Genomic DNA, 13,006 nt, shown 5'->3' with positions numbered 1-13,006 from the left:
TTCCTCCCCAACTGCCTGGGATTAGGATGTCCAACCAAAGGTTTACTAATCCCATTTCAATGGCTCTGACAGAAGACACACAGTTTTCTTCAATCTGTTTAAGAGTCTAAAATAACTTGGTTTTTTTTTTTCAAGAGGCAGCTGGTGCTTACCTGTGGTCTTCCCTTCAGTCCTGGAGCTCCTGCTGGGTGGTGGCAGGAATTTCCCAGCAGGGCGGTGCTCTGCATCTGGAGAAGGAAGGACAGGTATTTTTATGGATTCAAGATGGGAAACCTTCAATGTTTGGGGCAGGAGGGTGACAAAAGTAATTTTATTTAGCAGAGCAGATGTTCAACCTGCTACAAAATATTGTTCTTGAGCACAGGTATCTCAATTTCTCCCACAAGAATAAAAATACAAGGAAAAAATGGAATTACCTTATAAAAGAGACAGTGCAGGATGCTGAAGTTTGGCCTCAGCTGTTCTCTTTTGTTCCTCACAGTGGCTTTGGTGCAAAAGGCTGGCACTGCCATTACAACCTCCCTCAATAAACTGAGCTCACAGCTCTGCTTTCCTCTTATCCTGCCTTTCCATCTCAAGATAACTTTAATTAAGGGCTGCAGTGCATGAACTCTTTAGCGTTTTAGGCACCACTTTGGGATGTCTGATGCCTTCTCTTCTGAAGGCTCCGCTTCTTGCTCACCAGTCCCACAGAGGACACCCCCATAGTTCACTGACAAATCAAACTTGTGAGCCTAAACCCAGGATCTTTTCCCAGACAAATCCTTCTTCATGGTATTCAGCAAAGCAAATTTGTTACTGCACACTATGCAGGCACAGTGGGTTTGACACAAGTGGCTAAGTTTGTGTTGATGACAAAGGACTTTTCTTCCCCAAGGAAAGATAAAGGAAGGGCTGTAAATTCAAAGCACGAATGCACTTATGGGACTGCATCCCTCCCCTTCAGCTGATACATGGTGTTACCACAATCTTTGATTTCTCTCTGCCTCTGAGTAATCATAAAATCCCACAATGGCTTGGGTTGGAAGGGACCATCTTGTTCCAGCTCCCTGCCAGAAACTGTCAGGGCTCAGAGCTGTTTCTCTCTGGGTGAGAGGAGTCAGGCAGCCCCAATTCTTCTCTGAATATTTCACATTAAAAGAAAACAGTGGGAGCTTGTATTCTGCTGCTCTAAACCATCCAGTATCAATAACCCCACAGTCTGCACAGTGATTTAGTTTTAAGAGGCATGGCTATACATTTCCTGCTACAGGAGGAAACTATCAAATTTACTGTGCTGAAAGATCGATGCTGGCACACATCACTGAACTCTGAGAAGCTTTTGACAGCAAAGGTCTCCATTCCTCTCTTCATTCTCCTCCAGGATAAAAAGAAATTCTCAAGAAATCTGTTTTCTTACAGACTGGTCACACCTTCAATCTCCTTGAGCACAGGGCAAGGCTGAGGCATCAAGCTGCAAGTCTGGCACCACAATTAGGGGCCCACATTTAGGTGTGAGAGCTCTTGGGCTATGTTCTTCAGTTTCTCTTACAGAAAGGGTTTAAAATGCATGGTATTATTTACTGATCTTGCCAATTGCTCTGATATCTAATTAGTACTTATGGAGTACCTCAAGATCATCAGAAAGGGCACCAGGCCAAGCACAGCCACATTAATTAAAAAAGCCACCTTGTGGGTGACGTCACTGGCTCCTGCTGGGTTCATAGCCTCACCATAATTCAGCCAAGCACAGAATTTACCCCCATATTATTACATTCTCCTGTGCCTGAGAAAACCCCCAGCACTGGATTCCTTTGTCCAAGCTCAATCAACTCCCACACCCCCTACAGCTGAGGAGGAGAACACAAACACTAAAAACGTGCCTTACCAGTTACCAAATCCGCCTCTGTGAAGAAGAGGATGGCTTGTCTGAAGGTCACCTCTGGGGTCAAGGCCATGAGTGCCTGTGGGAGGCTGTCAGCTGTGCTGAGCCTGTCCCTGCCCCGTGTCCATCCCTGCAGGGCAGCTCCCAGGGCCTGGAAGGCGTCGATGCCGCGGAGCGCGCACACCAGGACGGGGCTGGACGTCAGCGTGCCCAGGCTGCTCTGCCAGTGAGTGTCCCCAGCCTCAAAAGGGGTCACCTCCCTGGCCTGGCACCGAGTGAGGTGGGGCAGCCACTTCAGGCCCAGCAGCTCGAGTCCTGAATCAAGAAAAATGTTTTTAGCACCAGGCAGCAGTTTGTGTTTTGTAGAAGTTGTGCTTTCTTTTGGACACAAACATTTTATTTCACGTGGATTTTTTCCCTGCGCAAGTTCCAATGCTGTTCTGACTTCTGTTTCATCCAGAATGGACTGTAATGCAAATATAGGAATATACTGGGAAAACCCATGAGATGCAAATTCTAAGAAATGCCATTAGAGTGAAGAACAAAAAAAGGGCTATCTGGGAAATCAACAGGGAGCCACAGGGAGCAAGTGCCATGATTTGATTAGAGAGCACAGCTAATGGAGGAGAGTGGAAAGGGAATCACTGAGAGTACACTGATAACAACGTGGCTTGGCACAGCATAATCCATAATTATGGATCCTTTAGCACCTCTCAGAACACTTTAAGCAATGTTTAGAAGAATAACAAACTACAGCAGAATGCTGACTTGTCTCTAAAGTAGTTTCAGTGTTGTTGGGGTTGTAAAGTTGTCTTCTGACTATGTAGGAAGGTATTTAGGGCTCAGTCCACGAGTGATGGAAGTTTCTGTTGGCTCAGATCTCGGATACAGAACCTCATAGGATTTTAAGCAGTATTTCAACACAGTATTGGGAGAGTCAGATACAACACAGTGTAAGACAGGCAGACTCCGAGATCTTTGTGCCTACAGCTCCTGTGTTATCACACTTCAGTGCAACCTGCACATGAAATTACATAAATCCCTGTCCTGCCTAGGGCCTGACAGCCCTTTTCATGCACATGTGAGCAGCCAGTGTGGGGACAGCCTCACTGCTCCTCCCGCAGGGGAACCAGAGCGTGAGGGGCCTTGGTTCTGCTCACCCAGGCTGTCACTGCAGTCACAGAACAGAGCTGGGACTGCCAAATTCCTGTCCCACTTCCAGCCCAGCCTTACCTCCCCCTGCTCAGGGAGGGACACGGTGCTCTGTGTTACATAAAAGCTCTGCAAGCCCAAGCATTACTTGGAACTCATTTGATGCTCTCTGAAGCAAATTATGCCCACCTGAGCTGTTTGTGACTGCCCATAACAAACCAAGAGAAATTCTTCAGCTCTCTAGGCGGGTAACAAAGAAACCCATTCTTCCTGAGGCCTCTTCACCACATTTCCCATGATGTTCCTGCTATGCTAAAAAGAACAAACATTCCTGCCCAAGGTCTCCAGCCCTGCCCAGAGCTGGGTTACCTGCACTCTGAGGCTGATCCCTGAGGGGGGGCAGCAGGATCTGCTGGAGGAGCTCCCCAGCACTCTTCAGAGCCTGCATTCCCACCAGAGTCAGCATCACCACCTGCTCCATGCCGGGCTCAGCAGCAAAAGCTCGGTGGCACAGGAAATCCAGAGGGATGGGATGGGGCTCTGGCACCACGCTGAGGTTTCCTCCTGTCCAGGGAGAGCATCAAAACAAAACTGTTACCCCATGAAAACACAGCTCAGGCTTTTTACTGTGAAGGAATTGTATAAATCCCAACCAGAATTTCACTGTATCCTCACACTGCAGCTCAGGAAAATCCTCCTGAAGGAGGAATATTAACACAGCAAAGCCCCTCTAATTAGTCCCAGTCCTTCCCTGGAATTACATTTTGCCGTGTAAAGCAAATACATTCCTTGTAATTTTGATATCCTTATTCACACCATTAGGCAGAGCTGATAGATCTATACCAAAATGATTTAAGGCATCAGTTTGGGGATGATAACTAATGACTGACTTCACATTAAATCAATACCTCATTTTGCTTTCTAGGACATAGCAGGGCACACAATTGGGAGCTAATTTGGGGACTGCTGTAACTCTGTGCTTCTATCCACAGTCCTGTTGGGAACAGCACAGCCTGGAGAATCCCTGGCCCATCAGAAATCCCTTTCTGTTCCATACTGATTCACTACATGATTATGTAAGCAATAAACATTTATTTACTTACTTATTCCTACATCATAACATTTCATCATGCTAGAGAATTGTGAATGACATGCATTTAATTTTCATTTTTCCTTAGGATTTAGAATCACTTTGGTTTTGGAGAGCAATATGTTTCAACTCAAAGCCCTGGCATCCAAATTTTCAAATAATTAAATTAAATTAAACTAAGTTAACTTCCTGAACACATAAAACCCCCCAACATGTAGTTAGTGAAATAAACATGGGATTTTTTACTCCAAGTGTACAGAACTAGGAGGTTTAAGACTCACCCATGTGAGTCATAGATTAAGAACAGAAAACCCATTTCCTTGCTGTTTGAAATCATATCAATCTCCCAGCTTTGAATGAATGAGCTACCACAGTGAATACAACTGTACAAACTGAAATTTAGAATATCTGAGTAAAATGAAATTGGAAAGTGCCTTTTCTGCACCTACAGAACTATACCTGCCAGCATTTATCACTTCAGCACATTCCAGTTCTACACACAGCCCACAATTTATCTCATTTTAATATTTTGACTTCTCTTGAAACTATGGCAATAAATACGTATTGATTTGCTATTAATCTTCTAATTACCTTAATTAAGGCTTAATTGGATGTTACTGTGTCATGTTTCAATAATTTCTTTTTGCATGTATCTTTTAACTTACTTCATAAAGGTATTTTCACTTTGATTTCCATTGATTCTTCCATGAGAGTTACTGTGATTGACTGGCAGCAGAACTGTCACTGACATTTCATGAAAATCCTTTCACTAGGATTTTTCTCCTGAGAAGCTGAGAGGCCTCAGAAAAGAAATGTAAACAATAATTATCTGCTGCTGTGGAATGTGGTCTGGAGATGGTTTACCAACAGGTGCACCTTTGATTGGTCTCATGTGAATTGTTTTTACTTGATGACCAATCCCAGTCCAGCTGTGTTGAGGCTGTGAGCAGTCACAAGATTTTATTATCATTCTTTTCTAGCCTTCTGATGTCTCCTCTCTCTTTCTTTAGTATAGTTTTAGTATAGCATTTCAAATATAATATATCTCATCAAATAATAAATCAGCCTTCTGAAACACGGAGTCAAGATTCTCATCTCTTCCCTCATCTTGGGGACCCTCAAACACCACCACACAGAACAGTAAATGAGATCCTACAGACAAACAGCAGATTCCTAATGGTTTTATCCAGGAAAATCCTTGGTAGTGTGGTTGCTCCATCCCTGCAAGTGTCCAAGGCCAGGATGGACAGGGCTTGGAGCAACCTGGGATAGTGGCAGATATCCCTGCCTGTGGAATGAGTTCACAGAATCACAGAATAATGAGGTTGGACGAGACCTCTAAGATCATGAAGTCCAACCTGTGCCCTCACACCTGAACTAGACCATAGCACCAAGTGCCATGTCCAGTCTTTTTTTAAACACATCCAGAGATGGTGATTCTACCACCTACCTGGGAAGAGCATCCCAGTAATTTATTATTCTTTCAGTGAAAAATTTCTTCCTAATATCCAACCTGTCCCTTCCCTGACATAGCTTGAGCCTGTGTCCTCTGGTTCTGTCAGTGCTGCCCGGTGGCAGAGACCAACCCCACCTGTCTGCAGCCTGCCTTCAGGAAGGTGTAGAGAGCAATAAGGTCACCTCTGAGCCTCCTCTTCTCCAGGCTAAACAGCCCCAGCTCCTTCAAACATCCCTCACAGGGTTTGTGTTCCCAGCCCCTCACCAGCCCTGTTGCCTCCTCTGGATGTGCTCGAGCATCTCAACATCCTTCCCAAACTGAAGGGCCAGAACTAGACACAGCACTCAAAATGGGATCTCACCAGGGCTGAGTACAGAGGCAGAATGACCTCCCTGCTCCTGCTAGCCACACCATTCCTAACTGTTCCATGTTGCAAGGCAAGATGTATTCTATTACCATCTGCATGGCAGTTGTCTTTTGCCAAGTGGGCAGTTTGCCTTATCTCTCTCTGAGTAATCACAACCACTCTTCCCTTGGGAGGGGACATCTGCTGATAGCAGCTATTGAATGTCACTGCATGGCTGATAAGAACTACAGCATCCCATTGGGAGATGCGAGCCCAGAGGGAGGAGCCAAGCATTGCTACCTGGATATAATCTGGAGATCCTGGAATAACTGCACGGCTTCTCCACTGGATTTCCCAGAAGAGCAGCTGCCTCTTCTTCCACTGGATCTTCACAGGAAGACTGCACCTTTTCTCCAGGATCCCTGCTCCAGCAGAACCACACCTGACTCTGCAGGAGGGCTGCAGCCACAATTCCAATGGGACTGCTGCCAGCACCCTGACCCACAGGGTGTCAGGTTGTGTTCTGACTCTGTCAGTGTTGTTCTAGTGTACTGCACTGTTTATTTTATCTTTTTATTTTCTTCCCTATTAAAGAAGTGTTATTTCCTACCCCCATATTTTTGCCTGAGAGCCCCTTAATTTAAAATTTAGAGCAATTCAGAGGTGTGGGGAGGGTTCACATTCTCCATTTTGGAGAGGCTCCTGCTTTCCCTAGCAGACACCTGTCTTTCCAAACCGAGACACTCATGCAGGCCAGGATGCCACTGGCCTTCTTGGCCACCAAGAAGATGAGGTTTGAGGTCCCTCCCAGCCCAGAGCAGTCCCAGTGTGTGCTCCTGGAGCCCCTGACGTACCCAGGCTGTGCAGCGCCGCCGCGGCGTACGGAGCCCCATGGAAGCACAGCGACGGCTCCTCTCCAGCAGCTGCAGGGGGGAGGCTGTGCCCGCTGCCAGGGCCTGCCTCTGCCAGCTCCTCCATCAGCCCTGCGCTCAGAACAGCAGCAGATGTGAGCAATGCTGAGCTCTGCTCAGTCTGACATGAAAACACTCTGCTGTCAAATGTTTGAGTCACTGGTCACAGCTCCACTGCAGCCTGAGCTTACCCCAGACACCACACACAGCTGAACCATCCCCTCTCCCCAAAATCACATGGGCCACTTAAAAAGGGGCAAGGAGCTCTTGAAAACAGAGGCTGGCCCACAGCTTTTTCTTTTTCAGCAGCACCCAGTTGTTTCTATCCCCTTCTAACTCTGCTGGGAACTGAAACGTGGAACAAGTGCACAGATGCTGCCACAGAGCTCCTGAATTTGAATAAATATCTTAAATAAGGTGGTGTCCACTAGGAAGAGTCCCAGATCTGAGCCCAGTGCTCACGTGGAGGCCCTCAAGGTGTCTCACACATCCAGGCATGAGGCCAAAGTCCTGCATCCCACAGGGCCCTCATGGGCAGGGAGGTATTGCTGGGTGACAGACCTGAACAGAGACATCATGTTCTGCTCCTGTGATTTCCAGCCTGGAAAATATCCCATTCCACACCACTTTTACAGACACTAAGTGCTTAAAGCCACAATCTCTCAGCTCCCATTCTCCCTCTAAAGAGCTGGGCTGTGCACAGGCAGTGCATTAAGGTGTTGCATACAGTACATTTCCACAACAATTAGTTCAGCCTTCTGTAATAATGTTTCAGACCACAGTTTTAAAGGCTTGTTATTTTTTAAATTACTTTGTACACATTTGATTGCTTCCTACCGTAGAAACCTGTCAAAAATTCACTGTAGTGGAGCATGGGAAATGGATTATTGGTGTTAGAGGCTGATGGCAAAGCTTGGATGTCAAATGTACCACTCACAATCACCTGCTCCTCAAAATTCAAAAGGCATGAGGCACCAAAAATGGGTCATCACTGTCCCAGCAGTATTGCCTGTTGTTTATTCAAACTCAGGGCATGGCAGAAAGCAAAGCTTGGACAAAAATGTGTGGTGTTTGGACCTCAGGACACAGATCCCACCAATTTATCTGCTCTGTTTCAGGAGTATTTGTCAAGTTTTAACTTGCTTTGAAAATTGAACAGCATTCGAGACCCTGAAGGGGAAACTGCTTTTCTTATTGATTACAAATGCAGAATTTCTTAGTGAGGTATTTACCCTACTCCAATCTCAGTGCTATGCTGCACTTCCCAGAGGCTAATCCAAAGCTTGTGGGGAAAGAATATCAGCTTCCCCTCTCCAGGGCTCTGGAATATGGACTAAGGTGTCTTTCTGCAGTACAGGACTGATGAAAATAGCACAGAACACATGGAAAGAGGCATTTGCAAAATCTGTCACAAACAAAGGGGAAAACCCTGAGTTCTCTAGCATGAGGGAAAATATTTTACCTTTCCAGACTACCCTTCATTCCAGCCCCCCTTATGTATTTCTAGTGGAAATTTCCCCGTGCAAAACATGAACACAAAACATCATCTGTGGCACTGAGGGAAGCTGCAGAAACTGCACTTTTTAATGAGCAACTTTCCCTGGGTGCAGAGGCAGCAGGTGACACGGGGCTGTAATTACTGTGCCATGATTAATCCTCTGTGTCTGCACATGTTTTCAGAACATTCTGTGATAGTCTCAAGAGAAAAAGCCCAGGACTATTTGAATTGTCATTGTTTCCCCCCCTCCCAAACCTCTAAATGTTCTTTCCTATTGTGGATAAATTAAAGGAAACAATTGGGCTGGGGATGAATGTCTCCATGATGGGCAGTGTGGGATGGTGTTAATGGAAGGGTCACCCACAGTGATCCCTCTTGGGAAGGGGCAGGGCAGGATTTCTGTTCCCTCCTGACCACTGCTGTTGCCTCTGATCTTCCCCACTTGAGGTCCATGTCAACTGATCCTTAAGAAAACAGAAACTCAAGTAAGAAGATTTAAGGCAGCAGCTTGGCTGGGTTTTGGCAGTCCTTCCACAGAAAATGAGTTACTTTGGTGTGCTTGGAAGTCACAAGGATGCAGGACTCAAAGCTCAGGTTGATAGGATCAGATGCTGCCCTCAGGCTCAGAGGCACAGCTGGATTTTGGCACCCTACCTCTCTGGGCAAAAAGAGTTTCTGAGAGGAGGTGATTGAGGCCATAAAATCCCAGCAAGTCCTGAGCTGGGAGGGCCCACAAGGATCCTTGAAATCCAACTGTTGACTCTGAGCAGGACAGCCCCAACAGCACCTCCATGCACTGGGTGTGAGATGCCAAAGTCAGGCCCAGCTTTGAAGTGTCTGGGGACAAGGCTCACAAATCCAAACAGGAGGTTACAACTTCACATAAAGGAAAAACATTTCCCATAATGATGGAACAAAGGCCCAGGGAGGCAGGAGAATCTCAGATTTTCAAGACCTGACAGAAAAAAAGCCCTGAGCATCCTGAGGGAATTCATTGCTGATGCTCTGCTGAGTGGGATGCTGGATGAGAGACCTTCTGAGGCCCCTTCCACCAGGAACTACTTGGTGATTTTAAGTTCAAGAGGACTCCAGAGCTAAAGATCAAACAACTGGCAAAGGCCAGGCAGCTCTGTTGGATGCGCAGTAGTGACTGATTCACACCTCGGTCTGGAGATTCCTACAGCAACATGAGCAGGCCTTGATATTCCCAATAAATATTCCCTGCCCTGTACAGCTGGGGTTGGACTGCTGATGTGGAGCACCCTGCAATGCAAACCCTCCCTGGCAGGCTGCTGGGCAGGGCATTACCTGTCAGCAGGGCAGGGATGTGATGTGTGGCATTCTCCTTCCTCAGCAGCAGCACCAGGCAGTGCCTGCGGGGCTCACCAGGGACTTCTCCTCCTGCAGCAGCAGCAGGTGAGCCTGAAATCTTGCCAGGGCAAAAGACAGCAATCTGAAATAATGAAGGGCAGATTAAGACTGCTAAATCCAGATGTAATTACTATAGGGCTCAAGCAAATAGATAAATTACAATGGCATAACAAGATCCAGCTCACCACTGAGCCATAGGAACTCCAATATCTGGGTGCTCTGAGTCATCTTTTCCTGAGACAGAGAAACTTAATTTAAACTCAGGGAAGAGGCTTATCACAAAATCATTCTGCCCTGCAGCTGGGCTGGGCTAAAACCAGAGCAGTTGTAACTCAGCTGATAGGTGGTACCATCCACCATAAGTGGATGTACCATAAGTCACTCTAAGATTATCTGGAGTCTCAATTGAAGGGATGATTTTCACATTGGAGCAGTGGTTGCTGCTGTTAACTCCTTAATGGTCACTTAGCAACATGCTCCAAATATCTGGCTATTTGGGCTGTAGTATTTCATAAATAGGTTTGATTCATTCTACAAAATATTATGGGCAGAGACATTGTTATTCCTTAGGCTTGATCACAGAACAAGCAGAAAAGAGGGAATTTGTAGAGTTCGATTTGCAAAATTATGCATTTCCTGACTGACACAGCAAAGAACCCTCAGCATGATGATTTGAAGTGTGGGGTCCACTCCTTTGTGAGAGGTGGCATATAATTCCTGTGGGATTTATAATATAACAAGGGCAGCACTGGACTTCTTGCATATATTAAGTTTGACTGCAACCTTGCATTTGTGATTATTGCTGTTTCCTTAGGCTGACTTGTCAAAATGCCAAGTGCACTTTACCTCAAACCTATCACCGTGTTAGGCAGAGCTTCAAAGAAAAAAAAAGTTATTTTTGAAAGCTCTTTTTGAAACCCATCTGGAATGCACTGAAGTAGGGGACTTCATGCTGAAGAGCCCAGAGGGACTGTGAAGTACATCACCAAATATCAGTCTGATAGTGAAGACTCTTCTCCTGAACCACCTTTGCACATCAGTATTTTGGTTCATGGGGCTACTGCCAGCTCTTGCTTATTCTGACATCAGTGGCAAAATTCACATTTCTTTTAGTAGGAGCAGGGTGATGAATCTACACTCCTGTTCTCCATGAGAGGCCAAGGCTTTGTGGGGCTTTTCTGCTAGGGAAAAAGCCAGCACTGAAAGCAGCCAGAGCTCACTCACAGGAACACAGAGAGCTGGGAAAGAGGGAATGGGTGTCCTCCAGCACTCACTGGAGGAGGGCTGGCACCATCAGCTGCAGGGCAAGGGGTGAGGCAGGGCACAAAGGGCACAGTACCTGCCCTGCTGCCATGCCCAGCACAAGGCCCTGCTGTGCTGAGAGCTGCAGCTGCCGCAGTCCTTGCAGCACAAAGCCCCGGCGGGCACAGGCGGAAAGCACGGCCCCATAGGCACATGGAGGCACCACAGGTGACACCAGCAGAATGATGTCCCCTAGATCAAAGAAAGGGCAAGAAAAACAGCATATTATTGTCACAGGAGCTGTGGTATCAATGCAAGGCAGCTCTCAGAGCAGCTGCCTCCACCTTGAAGCAAACAGCTGCATCCTGAGCAGTGCCCTGTGCTTTATGGTTTGTTTGCTGCATCCAGCTCATCATGACTGCAATCCAAGGCCAGCCCAGAGTGGGAAAGCTTATGGCATCATCAGTAATATCTTTGTGAATCATCAGATGAGACAAGCCAGGCTGTCTCCCCAGGTCTGGGAGCTGCTCACAGGCAGTGTGCTGGTGCTGGCTGGGCTGTGGGAGCTGTCCCCAAGCAGCCCCTGGCACTCAGGGCAGGACTGAGCCTTGTAGGCCTGACCATGCTCTGAGTGACCAAACAGGGCAACAAGAACTACTTGTTCTTGCTCAGTTTGTCCACTTCAAAGAGCATGAAGCAGCTCTGGCCATTCCTCTGTGCTCTCATTCCTCTCTGCTGTTACTGGTGGTCCCAGCAATCCTGCCCAGCACCCCCTTCTGCTTCCTGTTGTCCCTCCTTTGTTCCTGCCTTTAATCTTCATCCCAGACACAAGCTCCTGAAGCTCTGGATCACCTGTGATCTCACCTTTGGTTTGGTACCCTCTGGGGCCTCACAGGTTCCTTGGACATCATGACAATGGCACCAGCCTGCCCTGTCCTACCTGATCCTCTTCCAGCAGCTCTGGCTGCCCAAGCTCTCCCTGAGTCCCTCATCCCAGTACAAACAATTGGCCTCCAAGGCCTCCTGAGCAGCCCCCCACATCTTAAGCAGTGCGAGACAAGCTCAAAACTTTTCCCTGGAGCCTCTGACCTGCCTGAGCTCTCTGTTTTTACCATGACCTCCATTATTACACTTTCTCAGTTCTAACACAGCTTTTTTATCCCTCACAATGTATATTCAGATCTCCATAAGCTGCCGAGAGTGAACTCTGAAGACAAATCCTTAGTACCACTTCTATATGGGTTTCCTCTACGCTGCCTCAGTAATTTCTCATAGCTTTAACCAATAGATTTAATGAGATTGGAGGATTTTTCATTGTGTCCCAGTTGATTCTGAGGGTAGGACAGTGAATATTTCTTTTTTTCTAGACTTTGTGATATGGATATCTGTCCTGCCAAGGCTCAGCTTGGTAATTCAAAGCAACAGCACCAAAACAAGGGAAACCTTGTATTTGTCACTAAGGATGGGACAGGCAGGATGGTTCTTTGCCTAAAATCTCTGTTTGGCTTTATGGCTTTAACACTGGATTTTAGCCACATTCATGATATGGGAACAGTCAAAATCTAAGATTGTTGATGGGAAGATTTTAGTTCCATTCCAGTTGATAACACTTTAAAAAACATTTTTTTTTGCACACACATATCCCAAACCCACAAGAATATCTGCTTGGGTCACCAAAACTGATTACTGAGAAGGGGCAGGTCTGCCTAGCTGCAGTACCTCTGCTCTGCATGGGTAAATATTCCTGGTCCAAGAGGAGCTACTGGAGACCAGAGGGAAGGAGTCACTGAATGTTTCTTTTCCTGAAAACCCCAAGGGTGTCTGCTCCCAGAGCGGAGTTTCAGCTCCTCTTGCCAGAGCAAAGTTATCTGAGGAGCAAAGCTTGACAGTGACTTCTGAGGCTCCATGCAGATGGAACGTGGTGTGGTGGAACGCAGCAGCCCACAGCAAATATGAATCATTAAGGGCCATAAAAGGAAGGGGAGGCAGCAAATGTGACTCATTCCATCAGTAGCCACCAGCTGCCATCAATCCCAATCCCAAATAACAGAGCCAAGGGCTGCCTGCCAAACTACC

General features: G+C 46.7%; 1 protein-coding gene across 1 annotated transcript in view; it reads right to left on the bottom strand.

Annotated features, from left to right (window-relative positions):
• The window catches only part of C14H16orf71 (chromosome 14 C16orf71 homolog), an 88,250-nt gene that overhangs the window by 30,037 nt on the left and 45,207 nt on the right, over positions 1 to 13,006 (bottom strand). The window contains exons 12-14 of the mRNA XM_030958418.1: positions 6,763 to 6,891; positions 3,386 to 3,580; positions 2,004 to 2,179 (exon numbers count right to left, since the gene is read on the bottom strand). Coding sequence (XP_030814278.1) covers positions 2,004 to 2,179; positions 3,386 to 3,580; positions 6,763 to 6,891 — 500 coding nt within the window. The remainder of the gene's footprint in view (positions 1 to 2,003; positions 2,180 to 3,385; positions 3,581 to 6,762; positions 6,892 to 13,006) is intronic.

This window comes from Camarhynchus parvulus, chromosome 14 (genome assembly GCF_901933205.1).
Source record: "Camarhynchus parvulus chromosome 14, STF_HiC, whole genome shotgun sequence".
Taxonomy (NCBI): Eukaryota; Metazoa; Chordata; class Aves; order Passeriformes; family Thraupidae; genus Camarhynchus; species Camarhynchus parvulus.
Note: the sequence above shows the minus strand (reverse complement) of the source record. Positions and strands in the feature narration are given on the sequence as shown.